The sequence below is a fragment of the Nannospalax galili genome, unplaced genomic scaffold (genome assembly GCF_000622305.1).
Source record: "Nannospalax galili isolate Female #2095 unplaced genomic scaffold, S.galili_v1.0 scaffold74, whole genome shotgun sequence".
Taxonomy (NCBI): Eukaryota; Metazoa; Chordata; class Mammalia; order Rodentia; family Spalacidae; genus Nannospalax; species Nannospalax galili.
This window is the reverse complement of record NW_008335376.1, coordinates 725,254-750,544: the sequence shown is the minus strand read 5'-3', so window position 1 is coordinate 750,544 and position 25,291 is coordinate 725,254. Positions and strand designations below refer to the sequence as shown.

At 38.4% G+C, this 25,291-nt stretch overlaps 1 protein-coding gene across 1 annotated transcript in view; it reads left to right on the top strand.

Moving 5' to 3' along the window:
- Positions 1 to 25,291, top strand: part of Ptprr (protein tyrosine phosphatase receptor type R) — a 322,756-nt gene that overhangs the window by 175,403 nt on the left and 122,062 nt on the right. Inside the window, exons 3-5 of the mRNA XM_008830048.1 lie at positions 10,843 to 10,956; positions 14,783 to 14,938; positions 21,495 to 21,605. Of these exons, the coding sequence (XP_008828270.1) occupies positions 10,843 to 10,956; positions 14,783 to 14,938; positions 21,495 to 21,605 (381 nt within the window). The remainder of the gene's footprint in view (positions 1 to 10,842; positions 10,957 to 14,782; positions 14,939 to 21,494; positions 21,606 to 25,291) is intronic.

The following is a 25,291-nucleotide window of genomic DNA, read 5'->3' as shown; positions in this document are numbered from 1 at the left end:
CCCCCAAAGTAATTTTGTGACTTAAAGCTGTAAGAACTTTATGCCGAAAACTGTTACAGCAAAGATACAGGAAATTCACTAAGTTTGCATGGCAATTGTTTTCAAAATGTCTCAAAACCCACTATTGTTATTCAACATGTTAAAGGGGTAGCTCATCACTAGTGTAGAGACCTTGAGAAGAAAGATTAAGTCATCTGAGAAATTCTTACTATAGTATAAATGTAAAAGTATTCACAATTGCAGGGGACAGTGTTCCTCTCTGATCTATGCTATTTGTATTCTTTTATTGTGAACAAAAATTGTTCTTAACTACATTATGTCTTACTCAAACTGTCCTGATACTACCCAATTCATTAAGTGGCTATTTACCATTTTAAAAAGAACTGAAACTGTATATAAAGCATTCATATTGCTACACTGGGAACTTGAATTCCAGTGAGAGCTCACTTGAAAATCTCTGCTTGAAGTCCACCCATTGCTTCCTCATCAATAAACCTAACAGCCTTTTCTTGGGCCACATTTTTCTTCACCAGTGCATTTGGCTGCATTGATAAACCTGGTTTGGAAACCCTCCATTCCTGACTTCTATAGCACTTCTATAGCACTTGATGTCTTTCTGACCCTCTTATCTCAGGATATACTTGTAGTGAAACCAAAGCCAGCTAGCAAGCATAAACCCTTTCTGATCTGGTTTGGTTTGGTTTGACTTAGCTTGACTTGGCTTTTTATTTTGAAAGAACAGTGGTGATATCTGAATTTATAACGCAGTGTTTGAGAGACTCAAGAGACATCTCTACTCGAACATTCTAAAGGACAGAGGATATGGGCCTATAGATATCAAAACGCCAGCTTTCCTTCTGATAGTGTGCTGCAGACATGGTTGAGAAGCAGGATGAGAATGTCCTGTGGCTGTATTTTCCTTTAACTATGCACTCACCAGTCACCAGCGACACTGGTCAACCCCAGACCTCTCTTCTCTGAAAACAGCCTTTAAGACCTACTTCACTACATGTAAAAAGCAAACCAGACTATAATCTTTCCAGGAAAGAAACCACAGAGCTATCCATGCTCTACTATCATACTGCATATGCACTAATTATACAGGTCATATCCCTCCTCTGGGGAGACCAAAAGAAAAAAAAATAGAAATATAACTGTATTAAAGCTGCTGCCAGATTGGAGAGATAAGTTTTCTTCTAAAGTCATCAGAAAAAAGCTGCAGAAATTTGATAGTTACAGAATTACCTTAAAATGGATATTTGTATAAGGAAAAAACTAATATTAAAAACACCAAAACCTTATTTCAGAGTGATGAGATAATAATCAGTTATGAATATTTCTTTTTTCTAATTTAGTATATTTTCTAAATATTTCATAAATCTATTTAATTTTTAAAATCATAAAGATACATTTTTAAATTCTCAAATTAATTATAAGAAAAAGGCATTAACAATGGCTAAGTGTGAGTTTATTTTACAACTGATATGACACAAAACTCAGAACATTTACATTAATTTCACCTAATAGGAGTACACTTCAAAAAAAGTCAATGAGGTTAACTTTGGGGCTCCCTCTCCCCTTTCTTAAATGGTAAGAGTCAAAGTATCAGAACAATATTAATTATGAATCAAATGTAAATTATTCAAAATAAATTCTATGTACTTCCTCAATGATTAGGTATGTCAGGTGAGCTATTCAACTGATCAGAACCTCCTGCAGAGAAGAGATTGATTTATGTCACCTTTCCTAAGCCTGCCATGTAACTTAGATTCTTCCCTAAGTAACAACACAATATTGGTTGTGATTGTTCATATTCCTTCATTGTATTAAGATTTATTTAATATCTACTGTGTGCCAGGTCTTGGAGGAGGTGGCAGAAAACTAGATAGCCAAGCCCTCACACAATAGAAAGAATAAAAGTAAGCAAACAAGAAACTGTCAGATAATGTTAAGTGCCATAAGTAAAATAAAACTGAGTAAAGTGGCAGAGAGAAGCCAGGCTGGGAAGGCTTCTCTGAGGAAATGAAATTTAAACAGAAAGATGAAAATTCACAAGGAGCCACTATGCGCTAATGTTGCACAACTCTACAGGCAACAGGCAGATGAAAATCAAGGCCATATGTTCAAAGTATTCATAGCTTGTTGATGAACTAGAAGGATAGTGTGGGTTAAAGAAGGGATATTAGAGAAGGTTCAGAGCTAACAGAGCCAGAAAAAGTAGGGCCCTACAGATCCACATAATGAATTTAGCTCTAAATAGAATAGAAAGTCACCAGAGGATTCTGAGAAAAAAAGTAACCTTTTGGAAAAGGTATTTTGAAACTTATGCAAAAGACAAATGTTAAAGCTCTATATCACTCCCTGTTTAAAATAATTGAAAGTCCATATCAAGGCCTTGCTTTTGAGCAAATGATGTTCAGTTGAGCAGTTCACCACCTGTCTAGGTCAGTCCTAAAGACCACTATGAGAGAACTCAAAAGATAAGCTCAGCCCAAAATGGGAGCGCTATATCAACCACACTCTTCAGGGAACATCACAGGAGAGGAAGCAGAAAGAGTGTAAGAGGATAGGAAGAAGAACTGTGAGATGCTGTCTTCCAGACATGGCATTGCTGCTGTGCTCAGGAACTCTCAGCAGCTGTGGGCACAAGATCAAGTCATCCAAAATTCTTGCATAGATAGGGTAGATGATACCCAGGCCCTACCTCTTACTGAGGAGCCATTGGCAACTGATAGTTTTAGGGGGAGAAAATTATTCCTTATTGAGGATGTAGCCACTGATAGGATTTCTGTGCTCCAGTGCATGACCTTACACCCATGTGTTTATGGGCACACTAATTGGACTTGGTAGATTTAAAAAGAAAAAGACATGAAGTTGGGTGGGGGGTCTTTTGGGGGATATGGGAGGGCTGGAGGGGAGGACATATCAATATTTCATTGTGTACATGTATGAAATTCTCAAGAATAAAGAACAATTTGAAAATAAAGCAATAAAATTTAAAAGATAATACCAAAAATACATTAGAGAAGTTGAAACCACATTAGAAACCAAAAGAATAGAATAAAGTCAATTTAAAACATATTAAGAACATAGAGAACAGCATTGAAAAACATTTCAACTGAATGAAAGTATATGTGTCTAAAGAGGGAATAGAAGCATATGAAATAATGTGGTTAGAGAGAAATGCAGTATATGATGGCATGATTGATGACTTTGAATATGATACCAAGGTATTTAGAAGAGGAAGCCTGGCTGGTGAAAGGTGAGAGATGTGTTCGTATTCTCTCTACCCCTGATTAAATCTTTCAAATGTAGAATCAGAGAAAGTATTTCTGAAACAAAGTTTATAATCTATAAATTTCAAGCATATTACATATTATAGGAACTATCAAACCAAGGAAATATTATGCAGAAATATTTTTTAACTTTATAACTAAAGAGTTCTTAAGATTATAGGCAGAAGAAACAAGACAGTCAAGCCTCGGGTCAGGGTATTTTTTACAATAAATTTCATTGCCAGAAGGCATTGGAATAATAGCAGCAGAGTTCAAAGGCAAAAAATTAAAAATAGAGATTGAATCAAGAATCTAATAACCAGCCAAGATGTTATTTCTATTAAATGTACCATAAATTTATTTCAAACACATAATGTCTGAGAAAATACAGCACTCATGAGCCTAACTTGAAAGTAGCAGATAGTGAAATCCAACTAAATAAGAGAGACGTCAAGAACAAAGAACCTGGGAACGGGGACATCCTTCTAAGATGGGAACTGAGTGACCCAGGAGAAGGAAGAGCAACTCACCAGCTATCTGGATGTGTATTAACGTTATGTAGCATGAGGGAGGGATTAGCATGCATATAAACTTTAGGTGTGACTATGGTGTATGTAGCATGTTGTATGGAGTGGACAGATATGGGAGGTGAGACCAGAAGAACATGGAATGTAGGTTAACCAAAAAGCTATGACCTTTCATTTAAAAGAAAAAAACAAAAGCTCTTTAAAGTATCTTGGACATAATTTCACTTGATTGGGTTAGCATTTTGAACAGATTATTACAATGTCCATGGGAAAAAAAGTTACTTAGAGGTGCCCAGTGAGATGGCTTAGCAAGTAAAGACTCCTGATGCCAAGTCAAATGACCTGAATTGACTCCCTGAAACATACAAATGTAAGAAAAAAGAGCCTACTTCTCCAAGTCCTTTGACCTCCACATGCACTCCATGGCATGACCATACACACACATGCACACATATGTACACAAAATAAGTAAATAACTAAATGTAAATAAAGAAAAGTGAACTAAAGATCATGGGAGGCTGGCAACCCACTGATTCTCTATACAAATAGTTCCTATAGCTTTGTTGGGGGTCTGAACTAAGACGGTGGAAATATAGACAAATAGATGGGTTCAACATTCAAGAGAGATTGAATATGGAGACAAAGAGATGAATAGATCTTATCTGACAACAGACTGTCAAATAGATATTACCAATTCGCTCTCATAATGATGAAGAATAAAGAAGAAATCAAAGTGCCTATGAAATATACTCCACCATATAAACCATGGACAGAGAAGGAAACTTGATTGTGGGTGGGGAAGAGGTCATTTCAGTGTGAGTAACATCGAGTTTGAAGTCTAAAAACAAAAGTCATGTAGACAGAAGCACATCTGAGAAAAGTAGGCACGTGAAATTCAGAAATAAAAACAATGAGTGATAGAAAAGGATTGTGTGTCAGTATAAAATGGCTCAAACAGAGCACTGGGGAGATGACTCCATAGTTAGCAGCACTTGGTGCTCTTGTAGAGGACCTGGGTTCAGTTCCCAGCACCCACATGACAGTTTTTAGTCACCAGTAATTCCACTTCCAGGGGATCTGATACCCTCCCTTAGCCTTTACCAGCACCAGAGATGCAGATGGTGTACATACACACATTCAGGAAAACACTCATATGCATAAAACAAAAAATAATAATAGTCTTTTTTGATGCCTCGAATAGATCAGGGTTTGCTCAGTGCAGACATAACAGAGAAACTTTGCTGGAAATCACTTATCAATCCAACCCCTAACCAAAGAGGTAGTGTTCACTGGGCTCCAGATAGGAATGAAGACACATTAAGGCTAGGAAAAGCTGTTTAACACAGTGGGGCCTCTGTGGCTATTGAGAGACAGTACTTCTCACAGGGACTTTGGGGATATTGCCTAGGGAGAAAGATCATCGTCTGTCCTTCCTCTGCCTAATTGGGCTATCACATATGGTCATGATTCTTACTGGGTATAATCAAATGATAGAAGATGCTGCCTGATAACATTAGGAGGGGACTAAATGCCTTCCTCCCAGGCAAAACAATTTCAACCATCCTTTAGAAATAAATGGCCAAGGGCCAGCCACACACAGTAGAATCTAAGTGCAGCATTTTAATCAGTCCCATTAGCCTGATTATAACTTATGCCCACAGGCCTTAACTAGTTTAGTAGACAGTCTGGTGAACAAAAAAAAAAATTTGGGGTGGGGAATGGAGAGACAGGGTCTCCCTATATATCCCAGGCTGTCCCAGAACTCATTATGTGACCCAGACTGGCCTCAAATTCAACAATCCTCTTGCCTCAGCCTCCCAAATGCTACGGTTTCAGGTGTGTGCTGCCGCACCTGGCTCCTGAAAAAAAAAATTTTATAAAGGACTGGAGAGATGGCTCAGAGGGCAAAGCAACTACTATGCAAGTATGAGGACCTGAGTTCACACCCCCAGTACCCAGGTTAAAAAGCTGGGCATGACGGCACATGTCCTAACTTCAGCACTGGGAAGTATTACTCCTAGGAGGAGAAGGGAGAGGCAGTTACTGGCCAGATAGTCTAGCCAAAATAGGGAGCTCCAAGTTCCGTGAAAGATCCTCTCTAGGAAAATAAAGTGGATAAACAATTGGTTAAGAAATGGTGACATCAGTCTCTGGATGCACCCACACAAGCAAATGCACCTGCGTACACATGTGTACACAATGCATACACCACACAGACACAGACACAGACACACATACACACACACACACACACACACACACACACACTATTTCGTTTATGAGGGAATACAATAATGGGGAATCAACTCCAGAATCTCTTTAATAAGAAGTTCCCAATAAAGTTAAGTATTGAAGTCTTTTGAGTGTTTATTATGCTTAAATATTTATTATATATAATATGTAGTGTGTCAGTAAAAGCACCCAGGTTTCCTTATATATTATGCTGGTTTCCTTTACTGCAACACAAACTACAGATAATCAACTTATATAGAGAAAATTTTATTTGGACTCACAGTTTTGAGGTTTCAGTTCACAGTCAGTTGGCCTGTTGCTTTTGGGCCTGTGGCAAGGCAGTGTCTCATGAAAAGAGCATGTAATTGAATAAACTACTCACATGGCAGACTATAGGCAAGGAAAGAGAAAGAGACTAAAGTTTGGATATTCTGTCCCCAGGCACACCAGTGGTACCAGAACTTCCTCCCACTAGGCTCACTTCTTTAATTTCCCAGCAATAGCACCATAAACTGAGGACCAAGTTGTTAGCATGTGGACATTTGGGGACATTTCAGATCCAAACTCAGGTACATAGTAACTCTGCATGATTGATACTGTAAATGTCTTTGCATTTTCATTTGGGAAGAACATTTTAATCTCCTTGAAATTAAAATCTTTAATAAATTTGTGCTTAAAATGGTAGAAATTGTCAAATGGGTTTGAAATTCAGACTGAAAATATACTTTTCATGGTTCTATGGTAATTTAAAGCTAAACTACATCCTTATTGCCTTGGAAGTTTATGTTTTATCACGCTTGTGACTGCATGCAGCAGGGTGGAAGGAGCTGTGTACTCCAGTGTCTATTCACGAAGAAGTAAGTGGCGTTTATCCCCTAACCACAGGAAGTCCCATTCCTATTTTGTTTGAAATAAAATTGCCATTCTATCAAGAATCCCTTCTTTTTCCAAACTGCACTCATACAATACCTGGCACATATTGGGCCACCAAATACATATATCTTATTTGAACTGTATTTTCGCGTCTCTATTTTGTGGGGGAACAGTCAGAAGTTCTTACATGCACTATGGAATCAATGCAGGTTTTCAGAGGCAAACAGAGAGCCAAGGCAAATTATTCAGATGTTTTGCTGCAATGAACCAGATGATTTCAATTTCAGCTAATCACCTCAGCTCACTTTTTCACTTTAGTTGGGTCATCCACATTTCTGTTTCAAAACAGTTTTTACTGTCTTACAAAGCTGCCTTGCTGAGTGATTTTAATCTTGAGTTCCTATTTCACTTCCCATTTGAGAATTTAAGGCTGTTTCCACAGTTACAAGCCTCCCTTAATCATGGCCCTGGGAATTGAGCTCTCAAGAGTTTATACAATCCCCTTGACTCTCAGTTCCCAGAGTTGCCTATGGCTCCAAATCCTGTCCCTGGGGACCAGGGACCATGCCTGCCTACTCAGTTTGCCTTACAAACACTGTGGGCAAGCCAAAATTCAATGGCTTCTCACCAGTGGTTCAGAGAAGCCAACTTAGGACCTTACCTTTGGTCTTGCAGAGGAAAGTAGTAGACAGCCGTAATGCAGTGTTCCTTATCTAATGGCAGCTTACATACCCTGGCACACAGATGACAGGCTTCAAAAGGGAAGCCTCTGCTATACAGAGCTACCAGGTAGACTGAGCTTTACTAATCTTCAGAGTTTACTATGTAGATACATGAAGTATGCTTAAAATTATTAACTAACCATAAACTTGACATCACTGCATTCCTAAATCCTCCTGGCCCTTAAAGTTTTAGCTCAATTTTACTCTCTGTATTAAGTAGTTATCATATACTGGAAACAGTTTTAAGCTATAGAAAAGCACAGCAAATGATATACAAATATGTGTATCATTAAGTGATTTTTAAATATTTTATTACTTTTAATTAATGTGTATGAGTGTCTTGCCTGCATGTATGTAAGTGCACCTATGTCATGCAATGCCCATGGACATTAGAAGAGGGCATTCGGAGATTAGAAAAGGGCATCCATCGGATTCCCTGGAACTGGAGTTACGGATGGTTGTTAGCTTTCATGAGGGTATTGGGAACTAAACAGGGGTCCTCAGCAAGAGCAAACAGTGCTCTTAACTGCCGAGCCATCTCTCCAGTCCTATTAAATTATGATTTAAGATTTTATTTTATTTTTTAATTATGTGTCTATGGAGGTGGAAAGTATGTGCACATGAGTGTGGTACCCACAGAGGTTAGAAGAAGGAGCTGGATCACTGGAGTTATGGGCGACTGTGACCCTCCCATTATGGGTGCTGGGAACTGAACCTGAGTCATCTTCAAGAGGAGTAAGCGCTCTTAACCTCTGAGCCATCTCTCCAGCCCCTATTAGATGAGCTTTTATGCCATAAAGAATTTCTTTCTTAAAGAGGGTCACGTTCTCTCAAGACAGGGACACAAGCTCCAAGTTCAGTAGAAATTGCTTTGACACGTGGGGAGGTAAACCATCAACAAAAGGTCCTTTTCAACTTGTATCTGTAATTATCTGCCCCTCCTTTTGGCTTACTCAGACATTAACACTACCTTTACCTATGATGATCTCCAAACCCCAAATCGTCTCTGAGATCAAAGTAGCTTCTAATGGACTTAAATGGCCACCCAAACAGCTCTGGAACAGGGATGGACATGTGGGACTCAACTGGGCCGAAGATTTGTGTTGACTCAGAACCTAAGAAACATGCCAGAATACTGAGGTTCTTGGTCAATTCAGTGGCTATAAGCTATCAATTTCTTTCCTGATGATTCTGACTTTGTCCCTATTTGGGGTTGAATTATGTCCCCTGACAATTCTTATGTTAGACTTGCAACTTCTGAATACCAGAAAAAAATGTGACGTTATTTAGTAAAAGAATTTCAGGCACAATCATTGAAGTAAGGTCATACTAAAGTAGGGTGGGCTCCTGATTCGCTACAACCAGCCCCTTATAAAAATGAAAACTTTGGGTACAGAAACTCACAGAGGACAGAGACGTGAGGACAACCCTGTGATGCCACAGGCAAAAACCAGAATGGTAGAGCTGCAAATCAAGTAATACCAAAAGTTGCTGGCAAACACCAGGAGCTAAAAGACATAGGGAGAATTGCACCTTAGAGATCCTGAGGGAGGATGGCCCTACTGATGCCTTGATTCAGACTTTTGTCCTCTACAACTCCAAGAAATACTTTGCTGTTGTTTTACATTAAATAAACCTAAATGAACAACTATTTTTAAAGTTTATTGATGGTGCTATACTGCTGCTATTGATGCTATTGATACTGCAACCCACTCCCAGTGAAGTTCTTTTCCCTTCCCAAGAAACAAGTAGATGCCTGTTGTCAGGCTGTCAGGTAGCCTTTCAGTGCCTCTGCCCTGCTTTGGATATCAGTTTTTTCCACTCCATAACATGACCAAGCCCCAGGACCCCTGTGCAAGCATTTAAAAGAAACTAAGGTAGAAATGCAGTATGAAAAGTAGGCAAGCCTACGATTTTGACTGGGAACCATTACAGCTGTTTTGTATTACCAAACTGATCTATGTCACATTGAACTTTTGATCTTGTTTCCGGTCACTTGTTTTCTACAAACTTTATGCATAGATGATATATTATTTCTTAAGAGGACTATAAATTCCCAAAGTAGTATCATTCTCATTTTAAAGTAAGTTGGGAAAGACCCTGTTGAAGAGTTTTTAAACTATAGGAGATTGTACTTGCAAACCTCTTTACCAAATGAAAAGAAAGAGACAATATCGTAGCCATCCAACAATTGCAGGTAACCTACTATGGTCACAGTAAATTCAAAATCAGAAGAATATAAGAAATGTACAAAAGTTTGATTTCCCTTCCTTGGGAGTATCTGCCTCAAATCATTATGTTATATTTTTTAAAGATTTATTTCTATTTGTGTTGGGGGGGTGGTGTCTGTGTGAGTCTGTGTGCAGGTGTGAGGCCAGAAGAGGGTGTTGGGTCCCTGAAGCTAGAATTACAGGAAGTTGCAAGCCACACAAAGAGGGTGCTGGGAACCAAATTCAGGTCCTCTGGAAACGCAGCAAGTCCTCTTAACCACTGAGCAATCTCTCCAGTCTAACAATACAATTCTGAAAACACATAGTAAACAATTTCGTGGTTTATGTACAGTAATAGCACTTGTGGTTTAAATGAAGGCTGTATTATGAATTTCACAATTTGATTTGTATTTCTGGAACATTTTACTGTTTAGATTTATTAGGAGTGTTTTCTCAAACACTGTATAAGCATTGTTTACCTTCAGCCAAGTCATCAGTACCACTGGCCAGTATTTGGAAATACATATCACACCTCATTTGCTTGTCTGGCACTGGTAGCAGATCTCTACAGAGAGGCACTTCCAGTTCAAGCCTTATAGAATAGCATCCTTCTTTCCCTGACTATGTGAAAACACAAATTAAGTACGTACTTTAGCTTAAATAACTGGAATAGGCTTGGCTACAGATACCGTTCTGTCATCTAGACCTGAAGGAAGGTAAAATAAATCAAGTCAAAGTGAAATAAAATTCTTTACAAATGCACCACTTATTTGTGTTTTTAAATAAACTAGATAGATTTCATTACTACATATTATGCCATCTTTTAACTAATGCCATTTAAATTCTAAAATAAAAATTCTCTATGATTTTTTTCTATCAAAGTTCAATATAGCAACTTGACTGTGAACTCAAAAGAGTCACAGAAACTGTTGTGGCCAATTATCAGTGCAGAACTGGTTTTCCTAAATCAAATAATAGAGTTTTCCCCCTCTTTATTTTCCAGACACTGCAAATGGATGTAAACAAGCTGAATATAACTTTGCTTCGCATCTTCCGACAAGGGGTTGCTGCAGCCTTGGGTCTCTTACCCCAGCAAGTGCACATCAACCGTCTCATTGTAAGACACTGTCTTCCATATTCTCAGACTTCAACTGGGTTTTTTTATTCTCATTTTATGTGTATGAGCATTTTGCTTGTATTCATGTAAGTACACCTGTGTCCTGCAATGCCTGCGGAAGCCAGAAAGGGGTGTCAGATCCCCTGGAATTGGAGTTAAAGAAGGTTGTTAACTACCACGTGGGTACTGGAAACCAAGCCTAGGCCACAGTTGGATATCAGTTTTCTCTGCTGCATAGCACTGGGTGTTCTTCACCACTGAGCCATTTCTCCAGCCCCAAATGATTTATTTATTTTTATTTGTACAAGTGTTTTAATTGCTGGTGTATATACTGGCATATATATAATTCCCATAAAGGCTGAAATGGGGTGGGGGAGTGGGTAACAGAGCCATCATGTGGATCCTGGGAATTAAACCTGGGTCCTCTGGAAGTACAGAAAGTTCTCATAACCCTGAGCCACCTCTCTAACCCCTCAGACAGACTTAAAATCATTGAAGGCCTCATGCTATATTTGTGTGACTCATGAGCCATAGCTACCATACTAGCCATTTTTTGTAAATAAAGTTTTATTTGAACAAGTCACATCTACTCATTCACGTATTGTCCATGGCTCTTTTCATGCTTAAAGTGGCAGAGCTAAATTGTTGTAACAAACTCTTTAGCCCACAAAAGCATAAATGATTTACCATCTGGTTCATTCAGAAAAAATAATGTTTATCATCCCTGTCAGAGTTCAATGCTAGCTGCCCTGCTAGGTATGAATAAAGGCCCAAGTCCTGCACGATGCAACTCCCAAAACATTACACATGACAGTGGAGCCTTCTGTATCAGGTCTCCTGACAGTGTTTACTAAAATCCCTTCAAGTTTATCAGTGGAATGATAGACACCGAAGGTGTCTTATCACCGAAGGTGAATAAGGAAGAGCTGAGCCTTGCGGTCAGTAGCCCAAGCAGAATGACAAGGAAAACCTTGGAAGGCTTCTGAGGTGACCGTGAGGAAAACCACAGGATCAAAGGAGCCACTGTGCAGGGCCAACTCTCGACCCGTCAATAACCCACATTCATTTTTTAACCCATTTTCTCAGTGTTGGGGAACCCAGATGACATGAACGACATGTTCTCCTTTGCACTTGAAGATGGATGTGAGCAAAAGACAGGTTTTTAAAAAAGCAATTTTAAATCAGATTATTTTTGTTCTTTATAAAAAGCTAGTCAGCTTTGGCTATTTGTTTTTAATGAACTTTTTGTGTATTTCATACAGAACATCTCAAACAATCTTAATCATCTTTATACCCCCATCCCCACTGGTACCCTCCCATAGCACCCCTCACTGGAGCCCATATATTCTGTCATCCCTGTTAAGACAGGCTGTATTGTCAGTGTCCCCAGCAGTTCCCCAGTGCAAGTCCATCCACTGAGGTCTAGTCAGCCTATCTAGAGTCCCTTGTTTTGGGAAACTTAGCTCTTCTTCACCTAGCAGCAGTCAGTTGCCAATATTTCTTCAGATAAGATTGGGGTCTGCTGTTCACAGGAGTAAAGAAGAGAACACTAATGAATCTCTCAGTTCTCAGTGAGTCCTCCCTCATGCAGCAGAGGGCCAGGAACACAAAAGGTCACAAATGGTCAAAGCATAGAGATCAAGAGTCTGCTGAATGATGGTCCTTAGACAGGACCCCTTTATTAAACTTCACCCACCCAAGGCTCAGGTACCATCTTGGAAGAGAGGACAGAAAGATTGTAAGAGCCGGGGAGGAGGTGCATGACCATATGAAAGCAAAGTCCTACAAGCTCCCGAGAACCTGCTCATATGATTCTATGGCAATGGTGTCAGCGTACACAAGTCCCATATAAGCTCAGGGTTTATTGCTTTAAAACTATTCTTTGTTCCCATTCCATTGGGAGCCCAGCAAAGGACTAAGTGCTTTCCCTGTCTTAAACTGCTCTGCTGCTCCAGCTCAGCTTTCTACTGTAGTCACATATGGCATCTGTATTCCCAGCTATGGAATTTACATTGGGGCAGGAAAGGATGTATTTATGTTTCTTTCTGTTTTTCTGTGGGTGAAAGATGAATTGTTTCAGCTCTCACAAAAACCTTTATTCTATGAGTCAACAGTTTCATGAGACTGAAAAGTTTTGGCTCAGTAGCACAGAAGAGAAAAATGCAGCATTTTCTAATATCCTTTGAGAGTAAAGGTTATGCTTGGCATAATGATGTCTGCTTCTAATCCTGATAGCTAGGAGGCAGAGGCCGGAGAGCTGTAAGTCTGATATCACACTGGAATACATAGGGAGTTCCAAGCCAACCTTGTCTCAAAAAAAAGGTGGGGGAGGCTGGAGAGATGGCTCAGCAGTTAAGAGCACTGACTGATCTTGCAGAGGACCTGGGTTCAGTTCCCAGCACCCACATGGCCACTAACAACCATCCATAACTCTTGTTCCAGGGTATCCAGTGCCCTCCTCTGACCTCCATGAACAGTGAAAAACAAGATACACTTACATACATGCAGACAGTACACTCATACACTTAAAATTAAAATAATAAATAAAAATATTTTCTAAAAAAGAAGGGAAGCAGGTTGGTATGTCCAGGGCATCTTGCCAACTGAGAAGATTTAGGTATTATAGGTGTCTTGGCTCAAGATCTAGATCTCTTAAATGCTTTCCTACAAAAAGTAGAGTTGAAAAATGTGGCTATTTTAAGGTGACTAGAATGGGGGAAGGGACTCCCAAGCTTACCTGACACCTCCTTCCTTGCTTAGTCCAGCCTTCACACTCACACAATTGGTAAGGGAAAATGAAGAATGGTGTTTCCTGATCGTTGTATAATTCCATTAAGTTTCACCTCATTCATTTAATTTTAAAATATATCTTTAAGCATAACCACTCAGGGAACATCTAGAAAATATGCTTGAAGAATTTAAAGACACTGGGTGTACTGGTGCACCTCTAATTCCAGCACTCAGAAGACTACAGCAGGAGGATGCAGAGTTCAAGGCCAGTACACACTACATAATGACAGCCTGTCTCAAATGAACACTAGCAAACACTATTAAAATATGAAATTGAGTTGGGTGTGGTAGTGCACACCTTTAATCTCAGCACTCAGGAGGTAGAGGCAGGCAGATCTCTGTGAGATGGAGACCAGTCTAGTCTACATAGTGAGTTCCAGGCCAGCTGTGGCTATATATATATGAAATTGAATATAAACCATTATCCAGTTAAATGTAAAATTCCTGAAGTGCTAACTGAAATGAATGCATTTAAAGACTTGAGACTGTGCACTAGTGATAGGAACTCTAGCAGAGAATAAATCAGTCCATGAGAGGCCCAAAATGACTTAACACTGTTTGCATGCCAATGTGGATGGGGGAAATTTCACAAGGCTCCACCTCTAGATGAAGACCTACAAGCAGTCAGTGGCTGCTAAGGAGGGAAGAATCAGTTATTTCCAGGGAAGAACCCCTGCCAGGTTATCTAATCCCAAGGGATCAGTCCTAAACACATGTATACATGAGCATCACCGAATAGACTCAATATATTCTATACACATGTTTGCATATATGCATATGTAACAATAAGCATCAAAAAAGAGGATAAGAAATTAAGAGAAAGTTGGGGGTGACATGGGAGGAGTTGGAGGAGGAAGAGACAGAATGGGAATGATATCAATACAATATCCATGTATGAAATTCTGAAAAAAAGAATATAGCAAAAAAAATGATACTAGGAATTCGACTTTAATGTCTTGAAAGATAAGATAAAAATAATTTCATTTATTTTCAAGAAACTTGTATTTAACACAGACAAATTATCTGCTTTTACTAGGAGAAGAAGAACAGCATTGAAATATTCGTGTCTCCCATAAACCAGAAAACAGGGATTTCTGATGCTCTGCCATCCGAAGAAGTGTTGCGGTCTCTTAATATCAATGTTTTGCGTCAGAGTTTGTCTCAGTTTGGAATTGCAGACATTTCCCCTGAGGTATGTCGCTGCATGGAATATCATTTAAGGAGCCTAAGTTAGCTTGATACGCTAATCCAAACTGTGAGGTTTTGAGATAAAAACTCTTTATTGTGTGTGGATTTTAAAACAAAAATCTCCCTGAGGGTCAGAGTCCTAAATTCTTCACAGTTTATTTTTATTCCTTAAGGAAATTCATTTTTACATTGAAGTTCCATTTTTTGACACTTTATTTTTGAAATCCTTGTGGCCTTGCAATTTTTACTTTTCAGTAAATTGTAAGGAAAGACCAGTTAGATATGTTTGTCACTTGATTACTTCAAACTGACATGCCAAGAATCAGAAACAAAATTGCTGCTCTGGCTTTCTTCAACAGATAAACCCCTTCTCATCACTTTCATTGTCAAAATATTCATAAACTACTCACTTTTCCCCCACACTTCGACATGATATGAAATACACTGTTTCCTAGCCTTAAGAACTCTAGATATTTCCTTCAAGGTATTTTATAAACTTAGCATTATGAAATTGTTTTCTCTACTATCTCTCTGATTTTTCTCCTGAGGGAATTTTGTCCCTCTTCCTCTCCTGTTCTATCATATTCAGACAAATTTACCAGAATGACCAACATCCTAATGACCTTGAGGAAATGTGTCAACACTCTGTAGACACAGAAAGTAGGTGCATAGAAATTAGTGACTGAAGAATGAAGCAGAAAGCAACGTTTGAAATTTAGACATCAGCCAGGTCTGCATTGTGGGCCTGTCATCCCAGAGGCAAGAGGACCAAAAGCCCAAGCACTGCTGGGCTACCGCAGAGTGAGTTCAGAGCCAACCTAGGGGAACTTACAGAGACTCTGCTTCAAAATTAAAGGTAAAAAAGAAGGCAAAGTACATAGCTCAGTTGTAGAGGACTTGCCTAGCATACATGAGGTTCTGGGTTCAACCTCTAGGACAGAAAGAGAGGCAGGAAGAAGAAAAGGAAGAGGAGAAAGAAGAGGAAGGAGGGAGGGAGGGAGGGAGGGGGGAGGGAATCCAGATCTCATAGTGGCATACCTCTGAAATCCTAAAATTCAGGAGGCAGAAGGAGGAAGATCATGAATTCAAAGTCAGACTGACCTACATAGAGAGTTCCAGGCCAGCATGGGCTCCATAGTGAAACCCTGTCTCAACAAATAATAAATTAATCAGTAACAAGCAATAAAACATCCCCCCAAAATAGATATCTTGATTCTGTTCCTGTTGTATTCCTCTTTCCAGTAAACCACACTGCCTTTTATTTCAGCAAATACACTAGGTGTTATATAAAAGCCTTGGTATAGGATCATTTGAGTCCCAGATCTAAGATCCATAATCTGCGTCACCTTGGGCAGTTCATTTGCATAGTGTTAACCTCTCTGAACCTGTTTCTTTGTATTCAAAACGGATATAGTCCTTATCTTATGGACTTAGCATATGGATTAAAAATTTTTGATATGAATGAAAATTCTCAGATTTTTATTTGTACAAAACAAACATAATGTGAATATAGATGACTATGTAAAACAAAAACACCATCCTTTGATATCCTCAGAAGACTGGACCCAAAACACCCATGCTTATCAAACTCTGGATTTCTTATATAAATCTTACCAAAGTCAAATTTCTTGTATAAAATTATATTTTCATATAAACGTATACAGACCCTCCCATACACACCAAATCATTTCTAACTTACTTAGAAAACATAATACAATGAAAGTGCAGTATAAACAGTTGCTAGACTGTATCGCTTAGGGAATGGTGACCAAAAAGTCTTCAGATATTAAGTAGAGATAAATTTTGTTCCTTAATATTTTCCATCCACTGTTGACTGAATTTGCAGACACAGAAACCACAGGTAGGAGGTAGGAGGACCAACAGTATATCACCATTAAATCAAGACCATCAACCCTCTACCCTGACCTTTCCTACTTCTTTTGGTTTTGTTCCCTGCCCTACCCCCTTTCGCTCCTACAAAATACATTTCTTTTTTGCCATCATATTAGTCCTCCTCTGTGTAAATATGACTTGTTCTCTTAACTTTATGATTCTTTAGTTTCAAAATACAACAGAATGAAATTCAGATTTATTAGCATGGTATGTGTGTCTCCAAGTGCTAGGCTTTGTAATTGTTGAGTGACTTTCTTAGTTTATGTTTAAATGATTCTAAATGTATTAGTTACCATATTCCTCCAGTGCTCCTCCCTCCATGCTTGAGAGTAAGCCTGTGTACACCTCTCGTCTTTCAAGATGAGTGTGTTTTCTGTCATGCCTTCAGCTCCTTGGTTGCTCATTACATTGTGTTCCCATTGAGTTTAGAGCAAAAACCTGTCCCGTGTTGGTCTTCAAGGCCATCCCTGCACTGTGAGTTCATTGGCAAAATATGCCACGTTATTTTAGCTGTTTCTTCAGTGTCTTCATTTAGTTTCAGCCACTCAATGGACACAATATGAAAAACTGAAATGAACAAGTAGCCAAGCACTGTGCTAGGGACTATCCAATGTCAGGAAAATAAATAGGCAAATAAAAACACAGCATGGTTCTTCCATTAATTGATTTATGATCTTAGATGGCACCTAGATATAAACAGCTGAGAAGAATACAGAACAATAGTAAAGTAACACTTTGTGCCATGGGAACTTTGAAAGGCTACCTTGTGCCAGGGGAGAAAATCAACATGAATCTAATCACCTAGATCCCTCCCTGGCCCTACCACACCTGAAATGAAAGTATCTTATTTTGTATAATAAGTGAAACTCCATCCCCACAGTCTAAACCATTCACAGAATGAATACAAATCTTCCCTGGGATAATTGCTTTTCAATTTCAAAAACACCATTAAATTGATTGATTATGTTTCCTATAAACTTTTGGAAACTTATACATGCATTCCTCCCTGTTTCTTTATTCTGAGTTTAAATGTCGTTCTGAAAGTTTCAGAGTGTGAAGACCACAGTAAAGATGTGAAGGTCACTCTTCAAAAGGAACTAGATAAAAATCTAGTACTTGGGGTCTCCTAACACACAACAGCAGAGAAAAAGGAGGGCTAGCCTCGGCATCACTGATGTCTGTCCTGTACTCAATAACAAGTGTATTTGGTGACCAAAATAAGGTATCTTCTCACAAAACTTGAAATCTAGAAACCTAGGAATGTTCTAATCTTTGAAATACACATTATAAGAGCTCAGGCAGTGTTTGAATGAACTGTAAAGGGCATTTCATCAGGGAGAGATTGGTTATTTAAACCTTTTTCTTCAGTCACTCTCAAAAAGACAGACATGAAGCTCTAAATGCAAAATCAAGAAAACTAAGAAAGGGGGCTGGAGAGATGGCTCATCAGTTAAGAGCACTGGCTGCTCTTGAAGAGGACCCAGGTCCTACTCCAAACACCCACATGGTGACTAACAATCATCCATAACTTCAGTTCCAGGGGATTCAATACCCTCTTCTGACCTCCACGGGCATTGCACAACACAGGTGGACTTACCATGCAGGCAGCACACTCATTCACATAAAATGAAAATAATAAAATAATTTTTTAAGAAAAGAAGAAGAAAAGTAAGGAAAAAAGGCATCTGCAGTGGTCAAACACCCGAATGGGAGCTGCTTGGTTCACATTCAGCTTAAAAGAAAAGAAACAGCTAGGGAGAATTGTGTAAAGCTACTAACACTGTTCTCTAAGCTTCTCTATGTTTTTATTCATCTTTTGTGGTGACGATTTTACAACATCTTATGCCTCAACCCAGTGTTTCACATTTTGCTCCTCAAACTGTACCTTGCTGTGGTAATATGTTCATTAACAGCAAAAAGGGGAACATTGTACTCTGGGCTTTTCATTTTTCACATTGACTGAAGAATTTCACAGTGATGTTTCAAAACATCTATTCTTAAGTTTATGTTAGTTGCTTTCATGGAAGTATGTGTTTTTACTGCTATTGTGTCTTCAGAGTCCTGTTTCTATTTTGGGGGGTTTTTTTGTGGAAATGCCTCAGAAAAACAAAGAATGACTTTGGGGTCTGGAGAGCTGGCTTAGTGGTTAAGAACACTTGTTATTCTTCCAAAGAAGAATTCTTCCAAAGAAGAACCGGGTGGTTCAATTCCCAGCATCCATATGATGGCTAACAATCATCCCCCATTCCAATTCCAGGTGATCTAATGCCCTCTTCCAGCCTCTGAGGCTTTTGCATGGATGTGGTGCACTTACACACAGGCAAAACATTCATACACATAAAATAAAAATAATAAATACAATATTTTGAAATAATAAAAACTCATCAGCTTCTTTCATTGCAGTTAAGTTAAAGGTCACAGCTACGCAGCTATGAAATAGGCCATAGAGATGATAAAGGAACATTAACTTGACCTGGCCACAGAGTCTGTGAATTATTGAACCCTCAGCAACCCCCCCCAACAAAATATAAAAGGCATTGGGTTAGCCCCATGCAAAGGTTAGATTAGAGATTACTATGGATTATGGTCTTTTGATGTGTGAGATCTTAACCACAAACTTCCATTTATTACTCCGCCCTTATCAAGCTTTTTAGATCTCTGAACAAATATAGTATTGCTCAGCAGGAGGAGCATGAGTCAGAAGATCTATTTACCGAGAAAGTGCAGTGACTAAGTTCTCGTTCAAAACTTGTGTCTTTTTACTGGAGGTGGATGATGGGAAGTGGAGAACAATTCTACCATCACTCTTGCCTCAGTTTAAAAAAAAAAAAAAAAAAAAAAAAAAAAAAAAAAAAAAAAAAAAAAGAAGAAAGCAAAACAAGTTCGTCTTCAGCAGAAAAGGACATGTTGATATTTGGGAAATTGTAAACCTACAGAAGGAAAATGCACCAGACCAGGTTAGGAACACAATATCTCTTTCCACCCACCTAACCACCCCTTTTCACAGGGGAGCTTAAGCTCAAATCCTTATAGTTAAATTTGACAAATTCATGCTGCCTGCATGAAGTCTTAACTAGTTTGCTTTATAGCAAACAATAGATGCTATTTAGTTGCCTGTAAAAAATCACTTCCACACTTGAGTCCTATAACAGTTTTCTTTTCTATTAGTTTCTAGCTATGTTAATAAAGACACTGGAGCAGAACAAAAACGATCTGGCTGGTGTCAAAAAATGAAGGAAAATTGTCACTGAAGTCCAAAATGTCCATCAGGTTACAAATCACCTCACCAATCAACTATTAGCAGATTCTCCATTAATTAAAATACATGCTAACTCATATCTTTTATCTACATATCTATCTAGAAAATGTGATTTTTCTATGGCAACAAAAATGATTTTTGTCATCATAATTGAACTCAAAGTTCTCTTCTGGTCTGTCTTTCTCATGTCTACCAAGACTCAACTGAGTCCCAAGATAAACACTTTCAGAAAGTATTTTTCAAGGTTAATCTTCTATCTAATTTGCAAATGCTGGATGTAATTTTTAACTTTAAAAAATAGAAATGATTTCAAATTTCAGGTACCTCAAACTCAAAGCTTTCTTAGTCTTTGGAGTTAATAGTCAAGGACAAACAGACACATACCCTCCCAAAGGAACGGAAAGGACAACTCTCAATGAACTATTATAGATGAATGAAAACATTTTTTCTTGCCACCTGATTTCAAATTAAGATTTCTTTGTCTATAAATTTGTAATATTACTAAGTTAAAAAACATTTTCATATTTGGTCATAGTGGTTTATACCTATAATTCCAGCACTTAGAGGTTGAGGCAAGAGGCTGCAGAGGGAGACGCAGTCTCAAACAAACAAACAAGCAAAATCTTACAAAGCATTACTTCAATCAGTGTGCTTTGCTTTTAAGAATGGGTAAGTTAAAATCAGAAGACATTCACATTTTGTTCTTCTTCACTGCTCTTCACTTCCAAGTGATGAGCAAAACCAATAAAAATTAAAGTGTTCTGTTTATTTTGCCTTTCATCACTAAATAATTCCAAACTTTTGGGCGTTGCTTGTTGCTTTAAATAAAATATAATGCCTTAGCAATTTATATGTGGATGGTGCTTTAGTCATATTTTTGACAGAGTAAACTCCGTTTAAGGGAAAAATATTCGATATGATAAAAGTAAAAACAAGTGGTCCCCACATTGTTCCTCCGCTTAGCAAAGCATCACGAGCTGTTGTTTGCACCTGTTTCGCTTTTGTTTAAAAGTAAAGAGCGGAGCTACAGCACATAAGGCAGAATGTTGATGTGGGAGGGGACTCGGAGTCAGGAAAGCTTCAGAAACAATATCCTCAGCGCAGAAAAGCACAGAACTCTCTCACCTATGAACCAGGTAGCTTCCAAGACAGACAGTGAGGAATGTAGAGGAAGGTGAGAACCAGTGAGCCTGTCGGGAATGCCTGTTCCCTTACCGGATCCTTGTGACAGCTGTCAGTGCCCAGATCAGTTTGGAGAAGCATTTCTGGGGGGGGGGGGGGGGGGGGCGTGTAGGTGTGTTCCACTACACTGAATGGAATAAAGCTAAAAATATGTTTACAGTCTGATAAGAACGCCAGTTTCCTCAAGCTCTCATTTAACTCTGGACTTTCTGTTTTGCTTTTAAAGAAAAATGTTTTACAAGGGCAGCACGAAGCAGACAAAATCTGGAGCAAAGAAGGATTTTATGCTGTTGTCATTTTTCTCAGCATCTTTGTCATCGTAGTAACGTGTTTAATGGTAAGTGTACTTCTTTGTACATCTTATCCCTTGTGGAGCCCACTGCTTACAGGTACTGGATATTTTGCTGTTCAAATGAATGTTGAAAAAGACTAGGAGCAGAAGCAAAACTAATCCTGTAGACCAGGTCTGTGGTGACAGCAGAGTGATTGCCAAAGGGCAGCCTGTGCAAGGGTGGGTGCTGACCTGCACAGCGAGCCTACAGTTGGGCTGAAGCGTTTAGTAGCTTGGCTAGCCCTGGATGAAGCTTCAGAAGGTGATTCGCTGAGGCCACTGGAGCCCTGGTGCTGGAGTCTCACCGGTACGCTTTGGGCTGACTTTATTTCTTCTTTTATATCATGTTTATGGAACACAGGAAATTTTTTAGAAAAGAAATATGCCTTTGGGGAAAGTTTTCTTCCAAAGGAAGGGTTGATTTCCTTACTTTAAACAGCCTTGAGTGCACAAAAGGAGGTGATTATAGCCTTAAAGGTAAACCACTCACAACTACTTCATTTTTGGTCAAATGGGTAATGTATAAGAACAGAAGTATATACACTAAGCTAATTTTGTAAGTCACAATGTATAACTTACAAAACAAAAATAATTCTAATTTTTAAAAAAGTAGAACCCAAAATAAGCCTCACTCAATAAATTAGGCAGAATTATTTGGTATTGGATGAGTTAATAGTTACCTTTCAAGTAGAATGATGGTTTTTATTCTTTTTTAAAAATTGGGTTATAGTAGAGTATTTGAAGTTTACAAATGAGTTTTAATGCCTTTTTCTTAAGTGTCATGTTCTTTTTATCTTGCACATTTTAAGAAATGCTGCCATTTTGTTGTTAAATGTCACCCACAAAAGACATTCGTGTTAATTATTCTATCTACAATCAACAGTGTTGCCAAATGTTTTATTGGATTTTATTCATTTGTGTTTCTGCTTCTGGGAAGGGATTTATCCTAGAAAGATTGGGAATCAGTCTAGAACGATTGGGGCTCAGTGGATTTGGGCTTAAAGGGCATAAATAAGATTGTGACTAGAGTAAATGTCGGCACCTGTCCAAGAGTCTAAAACAGGTAATAGCAAGAACATCCTATAATTTCCATCATAATGAATTCAAAAGTATCTCTTTTGGATCAGAAATTCAATTTCTAAAAATTGTGATCCAGTAAACAAATCAGTTATTTAAGAATTGGGTTAAGAAGAAATATTATGTATTAAATGGTGGGTATTGAGGAAAAGAGTTTTAATGAGAAAGATTGAAAGTTTTATGGAAATTGTAGAAGAGACCTCTGAACATTTCTTACCGTTTAAATGGTGTGGTTCCTTATTATAGTTAATTTCACTTTAAAATATGTGATTCTTCTTTCCTTGACACAGGAACCTCAAGTGTTGTTCTGTATCTTGTTGGTCACAATTAGGTGACAATTAGGTATTACTGTTTCCCAAGTTAAAGGGATAGGAAGGGCTCAGAGTATAGTCAGTGGTAGAGCACTTGCAAGGGCCTGGGTTCAGACCCCATCACTACAAAGGGGAAGGGGGAATAGAAGAATAAGAAAAGGGGGGCTGGAGTGATGGCTCAGCGGTTAAGAACACTAGTTGTTCTTGCAGAAGACCCGGATTCGAATCCCAGCACCCACATGACAGCTAACAACTGTCCATAACTCCAGTCCCAGGGGATCCCACCACCTTTTCTGACCTCCACGGGCATTGCACGACATGGGTGCACTTACCTACATACAGGCAATACACTCATACACATAAAATAAAAATAATAAATAAATTTTTTAAAGAACAGAAAAAGAAAACTAGAAAAGTGTAGAAAGTAATAAAAATTGAGGTGGGGCAGATGATAAGTGAATAAGATGTAGAAAAACAAAGGCAAGAATAGAAGGAGGTTGAGAAGCCAGTTTCTAGTCTTTGAGTATTAAAGAACAGAGGCAGACAGAAAAGAGTTTGCTATGGACATATACGGTGTGTTTCAGATTCTGTGGCGGTAACTCAGGAAATGTCCTGGTATAAACATAACTGGGTACAATCTTGCACTAGTCTCAGACAAAAGGATGCCAAACCCTCACCTACTTGGGTCCAAGAACAACTCTTCCTTTCCCAATACTTACAGAACACCTAAATAAAAGACACAGACCTAAATAAGTTTGTTTTGTAGTTACTATAAAAAAATCATAAATGAATGCTTCAAAATTATTGCATGATTACTGCCAATTTATTGCAGAGTCATTCATTCACTCGACCAACATATCCACACAGCAGATCCACTATGGGCCTTTATTTGTGCCTGTGGGAAAAGAGAGAAAAAGGCACATAAAACCTCTGCTCTCTGAAAGTTTTAATATAGAAAGTAACACAGACAGAAATTAACATATTTTTAAAACTATCAAATAACAAACATTCTGCATGACTTCACCTATATGACATCCTAGGAAACACAAAACTCTCAGGACATTGAAAAAGACTGATGGCTGTCAAGACAGGTGGAATGAGGGGTTATTAGGTGGAGGATAACAGATCAGATTGCAGGGCCATGAAATTCTTCTGTATTCTTTAATGATGACTGCATGACAGTATGCATTCATCAAATGTGTAAAATGTACATAACTAAGAGTCACTTCATCTATACTGAGGTTAATCAATAATAACATACCAATGTTGATTCATCAATTACATCATAGATAACATACCAAAGCAAGATGTTTATGATACAGATATATGCGAACTCTGTACTCTCTGCTCAATTTTTTATAAACATAAAGAATAGTCTTATCAATTCTGTTAAATATTAAATCATGATAAGCATCATAAAGAAGACAGTGCAATGGTGAGTAATAAGACAGACCCATTAGACAGTTCAGACATGTGAGCATGCAGGCAGAGAGGACAGTGGTGGAGTGGTGCTGAGGTGAAAAAAGGTTAGACCATCGATTCAAGGGAAAAGATGGAAACTGAGTGTTTCAAGTGCATGTTTTTAAAATGTCTCAGTCTCTGTTTATAAATGTGGTTAAGGACAGAGGACAGTGTGAAATGTGAAGACAGGTAGACCCTTCCAAGGGCCTAGGGATGAAGATGAAGATGCCCTGGAGATGAGGAGACATGAAAGACTGGGCTCCATGTGAAGGAAGAACTAGAGGGACTTACAGGGTCCTGATGCTCAGGGAGCACCTAAGTAGTGGTACTCCCACTCCAAGAAAGGAACACATTGAGAGATGGGAAATAAAGATTGAGAAAGAACACTTGATTTGTATGCAGAAACTTCCTGAAAAAATGAAAAAAATAGATTCATTAATTTTAAATACTGTCTTAAATTTTCTTTTTGAAGGGTCACTTTTTTTTCTTTTTTTTTTAATTAGAAGAAGCATTTCATCACAACAGCATTAACCTATTCAATAACATTTTTCTGAGCTAGGGTACATCTCTTTCAAAATTGGCTGTACATTTCTAGGTTTACAGATGAATTATTACGCTTATATAATCTTTTACTCATTATAAACTCTATAAGACATAAAATTAAATGAGGTTCCAACATTTAAAAAAGATCTCCACTTCGTTGTCAAAACACACAGTTTCATACAGAAAAATTCATTCCAAGGCAATTGACATTGAGACGTTTTCACATGCATTTCTAATCTCTATATACATGACTATCACTGGTCACAGTCGCCCACTTTCTGAGCTCCTCGGCATCTGAGC